This window comes from Ctenopharyngodon idella, chromosome 7 (assembly GCF_019924925.1).
Source record: "Ctenopharyngodon idella isolate HZGC_01 chromosome 7, HZGC01, whole genome shotgun sequence".
Classification (NCBI taxonomy): Eukaryota; Metazoa; Chordata; class Actinopteri; order Cypriniformes; family Xenocyprididae; genus Ctenopharyngodon; species Ctenopharyngodon idella.
Genome location: NC_067226.1, coordinates 13,675,433 through 13,695,835, shown reverse-complemented (window position 1 = coordinate 13,695,835; position 20,403 = coordinate 13,675,433). Strand labels below are relative to the sequence as shown.

Sequence of the window (20,403 nt, the reverse complement as noted above, 5' to 3'; positions counted from 1 at the left end):
CTTTGAAGTAAAATCGAGAGAAACGGTATACTGTTAAGTTATACTTCAAGCAAAATCGAAGAGCGAACTGGCGTAATGTCATTTCGAACAAAATCAGGCCCAAACAAAGTTTGTTTAGACCGTATGTGTTACGCGTTTTCCTCTCAACAAAATAAACACACAACAAAAACGACAGCGGTGAGAAAGCATCTGATCATAACGATGTGGATATGTTTGCAGTTTCATGCCGAGAGATAAGGTAATTAAAACTGCACTGTTACAAATGATTATAAAGTATATTTGAGACTATGCTATATAGATCTGGATATGTGAGACTATAGTTTTAACTATTCTCTTTTCTTTGCATGACATTGATTTTACAGTACAGTAAATCAGTCTACATGCTTTCATAGACAACATTGGAAGTTGGGGAAGGTGTTGTTCACACATTAGCAATATAAAAGTGATTAATACATGAAAATTCTTACATATAGCCCCTTTGAAAAAAGAAAAAAAAACTTATTTCAGCAAATTATCAGCATAACATAAAATATTAGTTATAAGTACAGACAACTAAGCCTATACATTATGTATGAATTTAAACATTGCCACATTAAAGAGAAAAAATTACATTCCATCTTTACTACCTTTTCAAACAATCCTCATTCTTTCTAACATATAAAAATAGGCTGATTGAGATGCAATTAGACATCTAATACAACCAGTAGAATGAATGTAAATCACAATGCATTACACAACGGTACAATATAAACGAAGTTGCCAATAAAAGTGAAAAATGTTGCATTGCATTTTGTCTTGCACATACTTGATATTTATTATCCATCCATCCATCAATTCTCCAAACAGCTCTATCCTCAGCAGGGTTGCGGGGATGTCCGCTGGAGCCTATTCCAGCATCTCGGACACCCTGGACAGATGGCTAGTCCTTTTTTTTTTTTTTTTTTTTACACTCTTCAGAAAATTGGTTCCAATTAACGTCAGCAGATGGCAGTATTGTACATTTTTCATTACAGAGGGACCCCTCCTGGTTGCATGAACAGTGCCTGCCCCTATCAAACTTCAACAGTGACAGGCATGTCATTGTGTATATGAGATGACCCTTCACATCTAATACAAAAGCCAGATGTTTCAAAAGTGATTCTGGACCGCTGAAGATGTGGGAATACTTCTTCAGAAGTAATACTTCTTTAATATTCTTTTTTCTTCATTACTCCAATTATATGATTGCAGAAAAAAAAAATTATTGAACATTGATGGAGCAACAGATTTTGTGTGAAAATAATTAATAAAAGTGGTTTGTTTGTTTGTTTGTTTAAAAATCTTATAAATGAATAAGGTGAGCATTTTACCCCATGTGTGGGGTAAAAGCATGGGACAAAAGGCACACATTTTTTATACAAATACTTTAGCTAAAGTAATGTTTTTAATAATGTTTAGTTAATGTAACTTTAGCAAACTTTGTACTATATTTGGTTTATTTTGATAATTCATTTTTGGTAAATATTTAGTTATTAAACTATGTTCATTTTAAAAATACAGAAACAATATTATTTTGAAAAGTAAAGATTCTGAAAGCATTGAATGAGATCCCATTTTAACTTAATATAGCTTTACAGTAGTTACAATAAATATTATTTATTATATAATATGATTATTATCATATTTTTAAATATGATGGTTTCATTATAAATATGGTGTTATTCTCTAAGGTGGACACAATGTTAATTACCATCTGAATCATGTCAACAAATGGAAAAGTCAGCCAGCTATTTATTATCATGTTAATTATTGTGCCTTTCGTCCCAACAGCAGGGGTGCTTTTTACCCCAAATACCATACGTTTACATATTCTTCCGTTATTAGCAATTTTGAGCTTCTCGCGCGTCATTCAGGTTGAGTTTAGCTTTTGTTTATGTTCGCTGATCAGTGTTTATATGTGAGTAAAAGCCTAAATTAAACCTTTTTATTATAAAAAGCGTGAGTCTCTTCAGAAAATTTTGACTAAACCGCTCGATTCATATGGATTCGTTCTGCGAATTATGAACTTTTTGAAGCGTCAAAGTTGCAATTGCGTAGGCTGTCAATGGAGAGACAGAAAGCTCTCAGATTTCATCAAAAAGATCTTCATCTGTGTTCCGAAGATGAACGAAAGTCTTACGGGTACGACATGAGGGTGAGTAGCCTAATTAATGACAGAATTTTCATTTTTGGGTGAACTAAAAGTGCTGAGCTGATTTTTTGCGCCATCTAGTGGTTAAAAAGAGAATAAAGTCAAATGTGCCTTGTACCCCGGTGCGCTTTAGCCCCATTGTACCCTAATGTCATTATTGTGCCCTTGAGCATGACACTTAACCTCCGTTTGCTCTGGAAGACTGTCCCTAAAAAAATGGAAATTTGCGAGTTATTTTCAATAAAAGAACTTATAAAAGTTTTTTTTATACCAGCAGTCCTGTCGGGCAAAGTACAAGCGAAAGATAAAGAACAACAAAATAACAAAACAAATGTTTGTGCATGTTGGTGGATTTTCCACGTGTTTGTATGGAGATGACTTGCAGAGGCTTTAACAGGCGTTGAGGATTTAGATTGCTCTTTGGCCCTGGGTAAGGGCCCCCCCACTGCTCCTCTAATGGAAGATGATTCAGTCGAACGGACGAGAAGACAGAATCGCAATTACCCAGACTTATTGAACTCACCCCTGACATTTCTTTGGCTTCTGACTGAACTAGCTCAGGAGTACAAGAGGATAGGAAAGTGGAGGAGAGATGAAGGGGAGTGGAGGGATAAAAAAAGATAAAGAGAGGGAGAGAAAAGATAGAATAAATTAATGAAAAGACTGAGACACTAAGAAAATATAGATTACACAGAATACACAAGCCTTCTTAAAGGTCTTGCACCTGAAAAGATATAATGCAGCCATATAGAAACATGCACAATTAGACAAAAACAGACCAAATGAATCACCACATTTTTCAACTAACAAAATTATCTTAAATTGGACCACCAGACTGTGAAATAATTTGTGCCTCATTCAACACTGTCACTGAATCTAAGGATTGACGTGTGCATGTTAAGCCACAATGACAATCGCTCTCCATTCTCTCACTCAGCATCTCTCGCTCAGTGTCTCATCGCCGTCTCACTCAATCTTTGAGGGTAGCAAGATAATGAATTGAAGAATTAGACCTAATGGGATACAGACCAGCGACGGTGTTACAGGAGGGTGCAAAAAAAAATTAGAAGAAGAGGAGGAGAAAAAAAAACAAAAAAAACAGAGCACCATTTCAGTCCAAATTGCCCGCGATGCCATTCAAATGCCAGTCTGGCATTTAAACATGTCTCACCCCTCACAACTGACCAGGACTTCCATTCGCCTCAGTCAGTCTGATTCAGCCCTGCCTGTTCTAATTGGTTTATGGATTCCATGGTCGATCACAAGACAAGTTCTCTTGTAAAGGTGGCGGCAATGTGCTTTTCAGTAAGGAGAGTCAAGGTCACAGGATTTATGAGTGTAACAATCAACAACATGGGTGTGACTGTCATTACAACAACATAACCACCTTCCATAACATTTTATTACAATTGATCTAATTTAGGATTCACATATCTAATGCCCAAGGGGTCAGAATTATTATTATATTATTTTTAAATCTTTGGAAGAAACATACTGCAAGTGATCTGCAGGTGTATGAAGAGGGGTGCAGGATGACGATTAGGCCAGTCGTTTATTACCAGGGCACTTTATATTAACAATGTCAAAAAATGAAGATTAAAACTGATATTCTTCAAGCATTGTACAAATGAAAATCAAACACACTTCCCTCTTGTGTGCAGTGGAATGAATTTCACAGTTCTGTGACAGCTGCAGTCAGAAAAGTAAATATCAGGTAGTGGCACGTGAAGCGACTGATCCGCACAAATCCTTTACAGTGCAAATGAAATACACATGGCATTACGGTCTGGGATTAACTGTCTGTTGACTGCCGTTAGGCCTGCCACTATTACAACCTAATCAAGCACATGAAGACACACTCTAATGGTAGGCCTGTGCCGAGAAAAAAAAAAAAAAAAAAAAAAACTGTTGTTCAGGCTTTTTTACTATATGTCTAACTGATAATAATTCAAAAAAATTTAATTGGTTATAATTGCTTTACCTGTATCTACTGTTATTTTAAAAATCTGATAGGGAAAAGACTCTAGACTATACATTTCCAATAGTATTCCACCTTTTCAGAAATCAGTTGCCTGTGCTGTTACTTAACATGTAGAAAGGGAGGAATGTAAAATAATTAATTTATTGCCATTTCCCTATACACATTAGGACTAAAACAATACAATTTCTTTGGTTTTCTTCAAAATACTGCTTTCATTAAATTTTACAGTTTGTTTAATGAAAAAAATCATGTAAAAGACAAAAAAATTTAGCCTGAGGTCAGTGGCCTTCTAATGGCATTCTGCCCTGATAAATGATGTAATCAGATGCCAGAGTTTTTATAAAACTGATAAATAAAAAATTATGCAACCAATATTAATACATATATACATACATATACATTATATATATATATATATATATATATATATATATATATATATACACACACACACACACACACACACACACACACACACACACACACACACACACACAGTCAAATCAAAAATTATTCAGACATTTTTTATATATTTTTAACAGGGGTTCAGGACACTATAGTTCATTTATTTAAGTGAGGATAGCAAAATAAGGTAAACTGTGACATATTATACCCAAAAATTCTTCATACAGTGGACTACCAGTAAAATTGATAAAAATTTGGAACCAAAAATTATTCATACACTTTGACCTGACCATGTTTTGCTAATTGCATAATTAAGATTCATTTTTTCTGACACAGTTTAACTCTGAGATCTTGTCATATTTTATTACCATTTTTTTTTGTTTAAACTATAGTGAATAAACTGTAATAATGAATGAAATGTTCAAGGTCTGAATAAATTTTGGTTTGACTGTGTGTGTGTATATATATATATAAAACATATAAATATATATATATTAAAGAAAGAAAAATACAGGTATATATTATTTTAAATATTAATATATTATTTTTATTTAAATATATTTTAAAGCAATGTAATGTAAATATAGCCTACTGTTAACTTCTTTACCTGTACGTTATTGAACGTCACGTTCATTCGTCATCTTTCATGTGTTATTGAGTAAACTTTAAGCATCAGAAAATTCAATTTAAGTTTATTACAAGTCGAATTTAAACATGATGACTAAAACGATTTGATTTTTCTTCAAAACATTGTGCTCAGATTTCTTCTTTGAATTTTTCTTTGACAAGCGCTGTCAAATTTGAGATTTCAAAGCACAAAGAGGGACAGGCAGCTTATGTACCGGAATATTTTAAAATTGAATGAAGAATACAGAGAAGTGCAAAAACAGGGAAGTGGAGATAAATAGATTATTGTGTGAAAGATGGTGAAATGACGCATTCCTCATCACAAAGCAGGAGAGCAGCTGTGGACGGAGCAGGTTCCGGTCGAGTACAGACGCACAAAAGAGGACTCCAACTTTCTCAGAGGGGCATTGGAAGGGACTCTGGGGTACAAAAAAAAAATACCAAAGCCACACTGAAAATATAGGAGGTAGAAATACATTTTGCATTCAAAACTTTAAACGTAATAGAAAGGAACGTTCTGAGACCTTTGACCGCATATCCCATCAGGTCCATGCCTTACCGTGATTGGCAACTGGTAAAAGGCCTCGTTCAAGGAAGCCCTCTCTTCTCAGCTGTGGTCAAAATAAATATCTCAGAGGTCAGGTTAAAGGTGGGGCACCCGACACATGGAATCAGCCTCTTCTCTATATATACATGCTGAATCTGAAGATATGATTAGTGATGCCACACACGAAGAATATCCAAGCCCATTTTGTGTCCTCATATGCGTAAGTAAAAAGCAAGTCCACAACAAGAATTAGATACAAATGGCATTTGTTTAGACTTTATCATGTCACGTTTCTTTATCCAGCCCCCTTTTTTTAAAAGGCCTACTTGTTTTCGTTAGATATTAATTCACCAAATTATGACCTTTTATGTTGTATGCACTGTGACTGTTGACAGACTGAGCTGGGTGCACCGTGCTCATTATTTATTAGCATGAGCGACACGCTAAAGTGAATTACGCAACAAGTGCACAGTGATGTGGAAGTGCGCAAAGTGTTTAAAGACAAGTGATTATTGCACACGTCACGCGACACACTTGTCGCGAGGGTCGAAAACAATCACAAGCGCGCGAAACAGGTGCCAATGGAATTCGAAGCATCTAAACTCCCGCGAAGAAACCATGATAGCGCCCTGTGACCCACCCAGGGTGTTCAGACATCGGCAAAGGTAACCTATGGCACTCGGACTAAGCGCTGTCAAAAGTAATTTGCTTATTGTTTTTTTTTTAATATAGATTTTTGTGGGTCATGTTCGTATACCCGCTCACTTAACCCTGACGTAGCCACCACGTGGTGTTTAGTAATTGTCACAAGAAAGAAGTCCCAGCAGGTGAAGGGTCCATATACACCTTTACATTTATTCATATTCAGAGAGGGACAAACATCCACTGCGCATATGGAAAAAATGGCAATATTCACTATATCCTAAAAGTAATTGTTTTAATTTCTTTCGCATATTTGCTTTGCTTTGCTTTATAGCCTATCATTTGTCAGTAGACCGGGCGAATCCACTCCTAAGCAACCAAACCTATTAAACAATTTGAGTGACATTTTAAATGTTATAACTTGATTGCATGTATTTTAAGAGGCATTATTAGTGTGATAAAACTTTTAATAATTAGGCTATTGTATTTTACAAATACTGTTATTAACAAATATATGAATGGGAGACGAAATTCTTAAAACGGCATATAGGCTACTGATAATATTTGTATTAGAAAATGTTGTTCTTTTCAAATGAACCCGAAATTAGAACTATAATGGCAGATGCTTTAACGAATTCTGGCCCCACATTGCTGGTATATTTAGGCTAAACACATAAAAGAATTAAGCAAGTATTAAGCATGTTTTGTAATGTTGAGTAATGTTTATTATCATAAGATATACAAATAAATTAAAATTACATTTTAAGTACAATTTTGAAATCATTGATATAAAAAAGTATTTAATCTTGTACCACATCTAACTAAATAACTTAAATGAAACTCAGATTACTTTAGTAGAATAACCCAGAAAATTCAGTAGGCTATTTACAAACATGCTAACTTCGTCTGAGTAAAATGGTAATTAAAAACAAACATTTGAGTAACACTTCCATTAAGGACAACAACTGAACAACATTTAAATGGCACGAAATTAACAAGATGAAATAAATCAGCGATAGTTTATGCATGGATATAGCATTAATTCGTGGATTTCAGTGTTTAACAGAATAAAACACTCTAATAATGCATAATATAATGGCATAAAATACAAAAACAAGAGAATCCATTCATCTAAAACTTATGATTCCAGATCAAACGTGCAGAAATAATATTTATAGAAAGTATCAACAAGCCTTTTCTTTTCATTGTTTTTTTACTTTTCAAAAAAAGTTACTGACATCTGGGTACAAACTAATTTGAAAAAAAGCGTGATGCTTATGAAATATAATGTGGGCTGACATGTCTGAGAGGCACTCTAAATGCGAGTTTTCACGGAGAAAAAAACGCTTGGTATTTGTGAAAGTGAAAATGCACCTGTGGCACTTTCTTGCATTTGAAAAGCCAACCGACATTAGATGCGTCTGAAAATATTTTAAGCAACATTAAATATTTTTACGTTAGTTGAACAAAAGGGTCTACTCAAGCACGTAAAACCGTTTTGTCTCTCCGATTCACTGAAATCTTCAAGGTGGGATGACTGGAGAGAGATACAAGGCTAAAGCTTTGACTGTCAATGAAGCCATTTTTTCCAAAAAAGGGTCTCAAGATGGGAGCAGCATTCAATTAACTTGATCCCATCTAAAGAGCCTTAATTAGGTTTGTGGAGGACGCCACATGCACGGTGGGTCAGGGACAGCAAGACTGTGTCGACTGAAAGGAGACTTATTTACGCCAGGACGATCAGACGCTTTAGAATTAAAAGCATTAAAACCTATCAACTCTATCCTCCCGGCGTTTTCAAAGTGTCCACTCTGCTAGGATCCGGACCCCGACAGTTCCCTGGCTTTGATGGAGGAATCTGGATTTAAAACAAGAAGCACCAGTCATGCATTTAGACCAGTACCCAAAGAGGTATTGGTTTCACTTTTTGGTATTAGATCAAATTATGGATTTAGCCTATTAGCCAATTTAGCCTGTTACTAGGCTAAATAATTTTTTGGCGCAATCACTTAGCCTAAGTCGCATTTTTCTGGTATGGAGATTTTTTAAAACAATATTCGAATCGTAAAATTTAAAGATCTTTACAAATCTTTGGGAGGAAAAGAAATTTGTGTGTAACATCGAAAATAACAACTGTCATCGTGTCATTGCAGATCCTAGAGTGGTGGATGGCTGGATGCTGCCCTGCATGGTGTCAGGACTCATATCGCAGGCGTGCTTTGACTGACCGTGTTAGTATGAGTGTTTGTGTGTCTTTTGAGAGCGAGACAGTGAGAGAGTGAGAGAGTTAAGGGGTGTGTGTTATCCTTTATATCAGGCTGCAAGCTCTATGATCACCAAGGCTCGCAGGAGCACGCACACACACACACACACACACACACACACACACACACACACACCAGCACGTCCATTCACAAATCGAGTCAGCGCGTCAGCACCTATTGTAGTGACTGAACCAGTGGCATACACTGTGCGTTAAAGCTCAAGAGAGCCCAAGGACAACACATCGAGGGTCAAACACTAGGCATTTCTAAACTGAACCGGTAGCCCATAAAACATCTATTCAAATAAAACTCGGCCCAATACGCTGACTCCATCCATCATATAGGGCTATTGATAGGCCAATATGGACTTTATATATTAATATATAGACACTGAGACCATCGGTCTTTTCAAGAGCAAACGGCACATCACTTTCGACATTTTCCTATGGGACACCAGTTGGTGCTACTTTTTTAGATTAAAAAAAGCATATCGAGACTGTTCGGTTGAACACACTTTCAACAAAAAAACGGAAACCACCAGCATTTTAAGTGGTTTATCTGAGATCTGTCTTTCCTCTGAATCTGTGTCCGCGTCTATATATTTATGCATGATATCATAGGCTACACGTATTTCAGATTACCTGCGCCCTTGAAATAGATCCAAAACGTGGCATCGATCACTACTCAACTGACGGGGTGTTGGTTGGAAAAGTGTGATCAATGTTTGCATTGTGCTGCGTGCAAACATAATATTACTAAATACTAAATAGCTTATTCATTTTGCATAACTAAATAAATATTTTTTATTAATATTTAGAAGAATTGCTGTGTTTACCCAATGTGTAAAACTTTAATTATGCTATGGAGGTTGTCTATGTTAAGCTAAATAAGAAAACCTTGTCGTACGTCTATGGAATCATTAAATAAATAAAATAAAAATAGGATAAAAGATGATAACACGACCTAAACTCCTTGTAGCCTCTCTCTATAATGTCACCAAAGCTTACTTTTAACAATTTAAACACACAAAATATATTTGATTTAAAAAAAAAGAAAAGAAAAGAAAGTTATCAATTAACCACAGTCAATAAAATGTCAACCATATTCTCTTCCAAACAAGACTGAACGTGATTCAACCTAATTGACACCAGCTATTCCCTATGCGCTTAGCATTTTCCTTAAGATCATTTAAAAAGCTTTGCTGCCCACTCTTTGAACGTTTCTTAGGTGCAAATCCAATGGAATTCTTCAGAAATATACTGCCTTGAGTAGAAAATATTCAATTTCCTTTAAGTGCTCAAGAAGAGGTATAGAATTGCCAACCAGACCTCACTGTTTTGTCTGGGCATCACGGCGCGGTGAAATGCAAAAGCTCATCAAAACCTTTGATTTTGAGACTATGCATTCTGGAGAACAACATATAGAGAGGAAGCGCACGTGAACACGGCTACAAAGACAACACAAAAGACGGAAAGGCTGATGACATATCAAGGCAAATAAAAACATCAACGTATGGCCTTAATCCTATGCACAGGGTTTGACTAGTGGAGCCAGTGCAGTTATGGCTGCCATATAAAGAACTGGGCCTCTAAATATCCGATATAGATAACGTGATATGAAATATCTGAAACCTGCACGAGCCTGCTTGAAACGGCATCATAATAAATCATATGATGTAGTTGGCTATAATCCAACATAAAATTTTGAATATTCAGGATTTACCTTTGCATAAACAGATGCACTTTGGATTACACTTTTAAGTTTATTATTATTTTGCTGTACAACAGTAAAAGTAGTAAAGCTATGTGCTTACGTCGCTTAACCTGCGTTGTGTTGCTATATGGGAGGGGACGCCTCATACTGGATAAGTGAAATCACAAGATACAGCCTACAGAAGATGATGAACCAGCAGAAGCAGAGGGTAAAGGAGGACACAGAGATGGTTCATTTATAGAATCCCCAATAGCACATCAATGATCCGTTGCACTGTTGTTATATTTTAATTAGTGCTGGCTCACAATCCTTATAAAGGTATGATGCAACTGTTGTGATACGCATGTCTGATAATTAATTTATTCTATGCGCAAAAAAGAAATAATTGCGTAAACTGCAATTCTCGCTTAAGCCAGGGCGAGCGTTTCAGCCTTGGCTGTGGCAAAAGAGAGACAGGGATAGAGGGCAGGCCACGGCGCTTGCGATCTGTCAATCGTTCTATTGTCTTTTACCCACTCCGCGCATGGAGTCTACGGTGAATATCTTGCGGGTGATTAAAAATCTTTGTAAAAGAATGTCTGTCATTAAAGCCAAAGCATCCTTGAAGACCCTTAGATTAGAGCCGTGTCCATTCCACTCTTGAGATGAGCAGCTGTAGTACAACAGGCCAGTGGCTATTGTACCGCTATGGACTATTCAAATGGTTGTTGTCGGGGGATCTTCATCAAGCAACAATAGTTCATCAATATGAATGTAACCAACCACACAGTTTAGTGTATTAATTTATATATATATATATGCTACAATGTTTTGTATAAAAGGAAACAATCATATCATGGAAAATAGAAAATAAGACATGCCTTGTTAGTGGCAAATAATATGCACCAATTTGAAAGGAGATTGCACGGTCTTGGCTCGCCAGAGACACATCATAATGAGAAATGCAATCACAGAAGGCCTCTTGAGAAACCTCTTCAGTTAGAAAAGTCATACTGCACGTTCACTGGGAGAAGCTAGACTAACCATCTTTACTGGCAGCTCCAACATTGTGAAGTCTTTACAAATGTTATACTAAAGATTTAAGAGCCCAAATCTATGCTAACCAAAAGATATTAGGGTCGTTGTTATTGTTGATTTCGACGTGCTATAGAAAGGCTACACAAGGTCACAGTCAATGTAGCCCAATTCTTAGGCTCCATATAGGCGCCATTCATCATAGACATAACGACTCAAGGCTGCGTGACTGAGAATAAAGAGAGATAAAATTAATCCGAATAACAAAGATGAGCGTCATGCATGGATTTGCTGCTCCGTGGTACCTGGAGAGCGCGAGACAGGAACCGTATCAAGGTTTCAGCCATTGCCACAGTGCGTAGGGTCTGGTTAAGGCTCATGAACGAGTGAAAGTTGTTGTACGCTTTCATTTTTGGCGCGACTACGCAGATTAATATACTTAGAAATACCAAGATATGTTTAAAGAGCCAAAGGCATCAGTCCAAAGAAATGAGCATCAAATTATTGCAATAAAAATATGGACTCAAGTCGGGTCGACAGATGAAGAACTCTGTGTGTATCCGTTTTCGTTTACTTTTTTCTGTTTAGTGTTAAATGTATGTTGCGTATAGTGTGTAGGCCTACTCATGATTCTGTAATAAGAATGCCGAAATCTTTATCGCTGTACAGCATGTGAGTTATAGGCTTTATGCTAAAATGTTTCTGAATATTGAAACTTGAATTTCTCGTAGCCTACTGCTCTTCATATAAGTAAATTGTGTATGCATCATACATAAAAAAACCCTGGAATGTTATTATGGTTTGGAAGCATCAAGCACATCATTGCGGAAACGATTACTCTAGTATTGGTTTGACGCATTCTGTGTTACTATAATTACCCATTATATTAATATGTAGATAATACATAATACAATAAAAATAATGCAATAAAATATTTCTCCTGCTAAAAAAAGAAACTTAGCAGTACTCAACAGTATCAATAGTACAAAAAAAAAAATGTTAATCTAAAAAAATCGGATTTTAAAATTGCGGTTTCCTGAGTGGGTTCGGACAGTGAGTTGACGACCAAATCTGAATAATGATACATGCATCAAAAACATGCATAGCAGAAATAATTACACTACAAGTAAACCATTAAGAGAAAAAAAAAAATGTGAAGACCGTGTTCAGTATGCAGGCTGCGTTTTTGGCACTGTCTGAATTTGTATTTTGGTGAAGCACTGTGTCTTTAAAAGTGCAAGGATGAGTGTTGTCTGTTACTCTCGAATCAGGGCCATGTGACTAGCTCTAGTCTATTCTATTGGTCGAAGGCACGTGTCTAGGATACCGGAGTGTAACGTCACTGGGGGCTCGTATTAAAAATAAGAACAAAAATCCGGAGTGAAAGTATTTCAGGAGCAGTTAGGAGCCCCACTTCTCAGAGTAGCCACTGAAGCCTCGATAGTTGCATTGCGCAGAAAACAAATAGCACCAAACTGGAAAGTTACGGTTCATCAACCTTAAACAGAGAACATTCCGTGACTGGAAGGCGTAACTATGTTTTTCCTTTGTGACCACGGTGCGCAAAGGTTTTTTATTATCGCTAAAACTCACTGACAAATTTTCTTGTTCAATTTCGAAATTTTCCTGAAGTGAACAAAGTGGACCGAGTCGCCCGCGGAGTGGGGTGCGACTGCCCGAGTGCGGGAGAGCGATAAAGGGTTAAGGACGGAAAGTGGAAAGTGTGTATCAGCATGGATGAGAATGAGCAGAGCGCAAGAGACGCGGAACAGCGAGGAGCAGCGGACGAGTCCAACAGTGCCATACGACCCCTTCTGCAAGCTCCAGGGAACCTGCAGCTCCCGCACCGAATCACAAACTTCTTCATCGACAACATCCTGCGGCCGGACTTTGGCCGTAAGAAAGAAGCGAACATCACGCGCGATGAGGGCAATCACGGCGCTCGAGAGAATCACAACCCTACGGGTCCTAGCACGGGACAGGTGGGAAGTACTGTACCAACAGAGGGAACTTCCACAACGCATACGAGCAGCGGAGGAAAGAAGGCTGAGATAGAGAGCGAAGAGCCCTTGAAGCCCCGCGGGGAGAATGTGGATCAGTGCCTGGGTTCAGAATCGGATAGTTCACAGAGCAATTCAAACGGACACTCTGGTCAGCCTATGCTGTGGCCCGCTTGGGTTTACTGCACACGCTACTCGGACAGGCCGTCATCAGGTACGTTTTCCTTTATTTTAATGTGCCGGGAAGTCTGTTAAATGTATCCAAAGTACAAGTTCTAATCTATACTGTATTCGATTTTAATCACGTGTATTCCAATTTTAGAGCATTGCAATTCTAAAACAAAACCATTGAGGTGAAATACAAACCGCCAAATGTGTGCAAATATGAACAATTCACTAAAGATATCGGAATAATTAAAATATCACATCTTTTATATTTCTGAACATTTATACTGAAACATTATGATGGGATTTATATAATCAAGCCTAAGTAAAACGACAAAGGTCCAAAAACATCAAAACAGGCTTATAAACGTTCAGAAAAAGTATAAAAGTAGTTTTAACTATATTTTCGTAAATACAGTCATATATATTCTTAATATATTTGAATTGTCTTTTATTTTAATTCCATACCGTTTGCTTGTGGATTGATAATGATGTAGGCTACCTAGTTTTGTTAGGCTATATCGTTTTAAGGAAGGGAAAGAATAGAATGTCAAGATGGCTCAATTTTAATAAAATATAAGTTGGCTAAACAAGTAAAAAAAAAAAAAAAAAAAAAATTACAGAAACGCATTTTTAACGCTGAATGGCATGTACATGAGGTTTTTTGTTTTGTCAAAGATTTTGCCCTGTAAGCCTTCCGTCTTTGTTGATATTTCATTAGCATATTTTTGACAATGGAGCAGGCCTCGCATTTACTATATTCTGCGTAAGCAGCTGCTCATGAGTGTTTGTGCGCAGTAAAGTGTTTCGTAACTTGAATATTTATCTAAAACTGTATTGCTAATATTTCAAAAAAGAAGAAAACATTATGTGCATACTGAATGCTAATTTAATGTAGAGCAAACTCGATCAAGAGTGGTCATTTAGCCTAGTCCGTCGATTTTTGTTTAATATATTAAATGTATGATCTCTCAGTTACAGTTTAAACAAGAGTGAGTGCTGTGGAGTGCTGATTAATAGACTTATTTACGAGAGAGTGTGTTTCATACAGGTCTATCATTTGTATAGCCGAACCTTTTATTTTTGTTGAATGAAATCAATCTATCGCGCCAGTCTTTCGTTTTATTTTCGCGTTGAAAATGTAGCTTCTCCTCGAGTTGTTTTTTTGCATTCAAATATTCAGGAAATTAGTCGGAGCGTTTTCACGGTCGTTAAGCAAATGTTGTGTTTATTTTCTTAGAGAGCTAACACTAGACATTACCAGTTATGATGTCGAATGGGTTAATTTCACGTACGATCGCCATATGACCATACTCATCCCATTTTGATGTCTAAAAAGGCTTTTTTAACCAAGAAATGTCCAATATGGAGCAAGGCGCGAATCCCTCATCAAAATTCTGCTTCATCTCTGAGGTTTCCCGCATTACCTATTAATGTAGCCTCCACTGAGCCTCCACTTAGAGAGAGAAAGAGAGAGAGAGAGAGAGAGAGACAGAGATCCATACTGCTCACACCCTAATGTGACGCAAAATAAATAAATAAATAAAGCCTACGTAAAACAGATTCATAAATTACAACACTTCGTTGAACATGTTTACAGCCCCCTCTCTCCAGAACTTGCATGAACATAAAAACAGATTATAGGTTATTGGGCCTGTTATGCAATTTGTGCTTCGCTCTAAAAAAACGATATGTTATTTCATCCTCACACGCAGGTCCCAGATCTCGTAAACCAAAGAAGAAAAACGCAAGTAAGGAGGACAAACGACCACGCACGGCCTTCACGGCGGAGCAGCTCCAGAGACTCAAGGCCGAGTTCCAGACCAACCGCTACCTGACCGAGCAGCGACGACAAAGTCTGGCGCAGGAACTGGGCCTCAATGAATCTCAGATCAAAATCTGGTTTCAGAATAAGCGAGCCAAAATCAAAAAAGCCAGCGGCACCAAGAACAGTCTGGCATTACACCTGATGGCGCAGGGACTGTACAACCACAGCACCACGTCAAAGGAAGACAAATCAGACAGTGACTAAGACAGAGAAAACGGGGAGGGGTGGAGGTGATGGGTGGGGTGGGGTGGGGTGGAATGGGGAGATGGGGAGGGAGGGGGGTGCGCAAGGTTATATTTACAATGCAATAATTCAAAAGAATAAAAGGGCCAGTTAAATATACCAGCATTACTGACGTTAAATAGAGGCTATAGGCCTATCGAATTATGTCAAAATACATTTATTGAATACAAGTCTCTTATGAAATAATGGTCAAATTATTTCAAAAATAGGCTATATAGGAGCCGTTTTTGCACTTGGCAGAGTGGCTCTCTTGAGAAACAAGTGTTTCTATCGCTCTTCTTTGTCATGCTTGTCACAGAACCAAGCGTTTTCCACTACTAGCGCAACGCGCGTTTATATAGCTACATTTATTAGTTATGTGGAAAAAATGCGAAAACCTTGCTTAAGTCCAAAGAGTCTTTTCTGCTGCATCCAGGCAACTGTGATATCAAATGCATTAGAGTTGTTTTATTTCCACGTTTGTCATATCATTTGGTTTGATGTTTGATACAAAATGGACGCAGCAATCGTCGGAACTCAGCAGGAATTTTATCAAAAAAAGAAAAGAAAAAAACACTACTCTTTTTTTTATTGTAAATAAGTATACCGTCTTAGCCTGGTTAATTTAAAGAGTAAATTGGGGGTGAAAAAAAAAATCGCAAAAACTTCTTTAACAGTGCATTTACATTGTAGGTTATCTGGATAAACTACCATATGACAAAGCCTAACATATAGCTACGAGATAATATTCATAGCCTGGTCAAAACATTTCAACTTGGTGCGCTAAATAAATAAACAAATGTACCGCAGCGTCTTAAATCGCATACATAGTTTTTATAAAAGAGCAATATAATCATCTTTTGTAGCAAAGTATGTTTAATCATTATAATGCTGCCTATAAACGTGTAGCACTGACAATGATTTCGCTTATGCGCACTCTTGACAAAAGCCAGGATAAGCGCCACAACACATCACACAGAAATATAAACAAATATATAAATATACAGCTATATATAAACACACACAACTGTCGAATAAAAAAAATTAAGCAAACCAGCTGTTTACTGTATGACAGATGTTAAAATACTGTTTTAATGTTGAATTCATATTTGTTATGTATTTATATAGATTATATTAAAGAAAAAAAAAAACTTTATCCAATGACCGGTGTTGCTTTTTATGTGAGAGTAGATTTCTAAGGTGTTTAAATTGCTTATTTATATTGCAATAACTTCTTTATGTGAATGAAGCGGTAATGGGGCCTTTGCATGAAAGCTGCAAACTGTCATTTTAGGCATATTCACGTGTGTTTAGAAAAGTTAAAAAGGTATGATCGAGATTTAAGTTGCAGACTGTATCCATATACCAAATTGTGGAATTTTTACTTTTTGAATCTCTTTGTTTTATACCTGAAAAGAGTGTGTGACTATATAGCCACCAAACTTAACACACTTTGCCTTACAAGTTCAAGTGCGAACTTAATAACACAGAACTGTGCCGAATCAGAGAAACAGTATTAATTCAATTGCATATCTATGAATATGGCCTTCTATCTGATATACGACATAATGAATTTACTCATCAGCGAAGATCTATCTATAAAAGCTATGTTGAAAGCTGGAAAAAATAAAAATTATGATAATACAATTTTATTTTGTGTTTACAGGTACTGTTTGTTATATGTGTAAATAATTTGTATCACGTACGTATTAATTGTGTAATTAACTGCCTCCTGAAATCTTGATAAGAATTAAATAAACAATAAGAATAATAATTCTCAATGTCTCTTTACCTTTTTTTTATTATTTGCTTCTTCTATAAAATTTAATAACTATCTCACGCTCCAGTCTTATCTTGCTTTTTGGTTGAAAAGAACGTGCCATCCTCTCATCAAATGGGAGCTGAGCCCAGCGGACATGACGTCACGGCGCTGGCACACAAAGCTTTACCAAATCAGGAGTGAGTCGCTAATGCACCCTCAGCAGTAGCCTAAGGATTGGAGAAGCATTGCAGATGAAGCCTGTATAATAATCACTATCAAACGCATGGCCGTTTGGATGTTTTTCCCATTTGTTTAACTTCTAAGTTCTCTGCATCAGCAAAATTTTGTTGTAACCCTTTACCCTGCCCCATGCACCATGACATGGGACGACAAAGACTGTCATTGCCACAGAGGCGCTGGATGGCTTACAAGTGACTTTATTCCATAACTAGCCTTTAAAATCACTCACAGTATCGATACCAAACAAAATGAAGAGACAAATAATTCTAATAGGCCTATCTGCATGTTTGCTTCCCACTTACTGAAATGCTCACACAAGGAACCTCTGTAGCCCAGAGTTATGCTTATTCATAGCCTTATAAAAATATGCCAGACTTACTTACGTTATTATAGTTATAAAAAAATACGGAACCTGTTAAATTAAGAGCATCTGCCGGACCGAAATAAAGAACAGGACGTTCGGGGAGTCTGGACTCAGAGTGAACCTATTTTTAGCTGGAAAAAAACAAATGATATTCCCAAATAAATTCCCGTATACGCAGATATCAACATGCAAATTAGACTACAGTTATTAGTTGCATTTAGACATGGAACAGAGACAATAATGTTTTTAGATAATGAATACTGCTTTTTAGAAAACACGAACTTTATTAGCCTAATTCCTGCAAAAATATCATAGGAAGAACCACTGCTTTTGACAAAAGCATTAATTAACAGTCATTGTTAACTTTATTGAAAACAACTGCTACGCATTTATTTATTTGTAGCTAATTTTAGTTAATCTTGCAGTGCTAAATTTAAACCGAAAGCAAACATTTCACTTAAATGTGCAATAACAATTAATAGAATCAATTCAAAACCTCACAAATTATAAACTGATTTAAAAAGGTCACAACCATAAACTTTCATTACCCTGGTCACATATCAGCCTTTTAACTCCTGGATTTGATCGAAAGCGTTACGCAAAATAACTGTAAATTAAAAATATATATATCCTTAAGATTTGAAGCCAAAGAAAAAAAAAAAATATTTTTTTTAATGAAATTATGAAAGGTACTTTTTGATCAAATAAAAACATAAAAACAAATACGTTTTGGGGTAAAAGCAAATTCTGGTTAGATGCAAGTTTTATTATTTATACATGTGCAGTAGGCTACAACAAACTTTATACAAACTTTGTAGGCCACCTAGTACAATACCTTGTAATATTAACAGACCAACAAACTTCATACAAACTTTGTAGACCTAATACAATGTTCTAGAACATTAGCAGACCAAAAAATCATTTTATTTTTTACATACAAAATAAAATAAAATCAGAAAATTGGCTTTTAAACCAACAAAGCAAGGTATAACAATGTTGGCCGTGACAAATAAAACTAATGTTTGCAAAGGAGCTGCAGGAGAGACAACAGGACTCAACTCTAAACAACTTTTTAAACATACAAAGATTGTCTTTTTTTAGTAGCAGTTAGGAGAGTCACTCAAAGAGTAACTTGACTTTCTCTAAAAATATGTAAATGATTTTCAGTTAAAAAAAAAAAAAAAAAAAAATCATCTGGTCATAGGCTACCTGTCCTCTGGGGGGAGGTGAAGGGGGGGCACGGACAACTGGCATTTCCCATGCACTGACCTGCTCAATGACAATGCCTCATCTACATTTCTTTTCTAGCACTCCTTGTATGAGGAAGTGATGCCCAATGGTTGAGGGGAGAGGTCCCTGACTGGATTTCTATAGAGCAAAAGTATGTGTGTTTGTGTGTGAGCAAAGTAACGAGATAGACAGACAGAGAGAGGGAGAGAGAGAGATTTAGAAACAGAGAGGGAGAGAAAGAAACCCCAAATGAAGGTCAAAACCTCCTGTCATGGCTGCAGGTGGCTCATTTCCTCTGAACAGTCCCCAATCCTGCCCACACCCCCTTCAGCTCTCGCTTTCTCCACCTTACACCCACATTTAACTCTCTCTCTCTCTGTCTCTCTTTCTCTCTCTCACACACACATAATACACACACACACACACACACACATATATACATATACACACACACATATACATATATATATACATATATATATATATATATATCAGAGGGTATAAGTGTAAATTAGTGTAAATAATGCGCACATAAATAATGCTCAGAAGAGTCTAGGGCAAGGGGCAAGGTAATAATTGTCAGTGATTGTAAACTGTACTCCAAACTTACACTGTTGTCTCAAGATACACATCAAGATTATACACTTCTGGCCATGACTGTTTTATTAATGGCAACGTTCCTACATTTCTAACAAATTTTACAATTTCAATCAAACTTCAACTTTGCCTGATATCATGGCAATTCAGACAAACAACAGAAAAGCCTGAGGTGGAGGGAAAATATCAGAATACGGATGTCTACTCGTCTGCTTTCCATACAAAAGATCCACACACCCTCAACCCCCCCAAACTCCAAACACTCCCACTGTGCTTTTCTGCCCTGAGTTCTCCAAACGCTTCCTATGGACCGCTGAGGAATGCGCCTACGAGGTTCGGAAACGTCATTAAAGGAGTGAGGGATGCAAATGGAGGACAAAAGGGATGACATCAGGCCGATTTCACACCAGGCCCTCGGATGGCCAGACCCAAGCCAGGGTCCTCACTACGCACCGCAGATCAAAAAGACTGCTGCACATACGCAGACCGGTCCGGCAAAGGAACGAAAAGGATGGTAAAGAATGCTAATCCGCAGGACAAATATATTTTAATCTTGTTACAATACAAGTTAATGCTGCAGCTAGTTGATGGGAATGAGTTGAAGAAAAGGGTATTCCATTTTACCTCAACAC

At 36.8% G+C, this 20,403-nt stretch overlaps 1 protein-coding gene and 1 long non-coding RNA gene across 3 annotated transcripts in view; one reads left to right on the top strand and one right to left on the bottom strand.

Annotated features, from left to right (window-relative positions):
* Nucleotides 1-7,118: 7,118 nt before the first annotated feature.
* LOC127515551 (uncharacterized) overlaps nt 7,119-20,403 on the bottom strand; it is a 33,941-nt gene continuing 20,656 nt past the window's right edge. For both annotated transcript variants that reach the window (XR_007930841.1, XR_007930840.1), the window contains exon 4: nt 7,119-8,230. This is a non-coding gene — a long non-coding RNA (uncharacterized LOC127515551). The remainder of the gene's footprint in view (nt 8,231-20,403) is intronic.
* On the top strand, nt 12,002-17,354 carry en2a (engrailed homeobox 2a). The gene is made up of 2 exons (XM_051899340.1): nt 12,002-13,577; nt 15,244-17,354. Exons 1-2 carry the CDS (start codon nt 13,097-13,099, stop codon nt 15,558-15,560), a joined length of 798 nt encoding a protein of 265 aa, XP_051755300.1. The 5' UTR covers nt 12,002-13,096; the 3' UTR covers nt 15,561-17,354.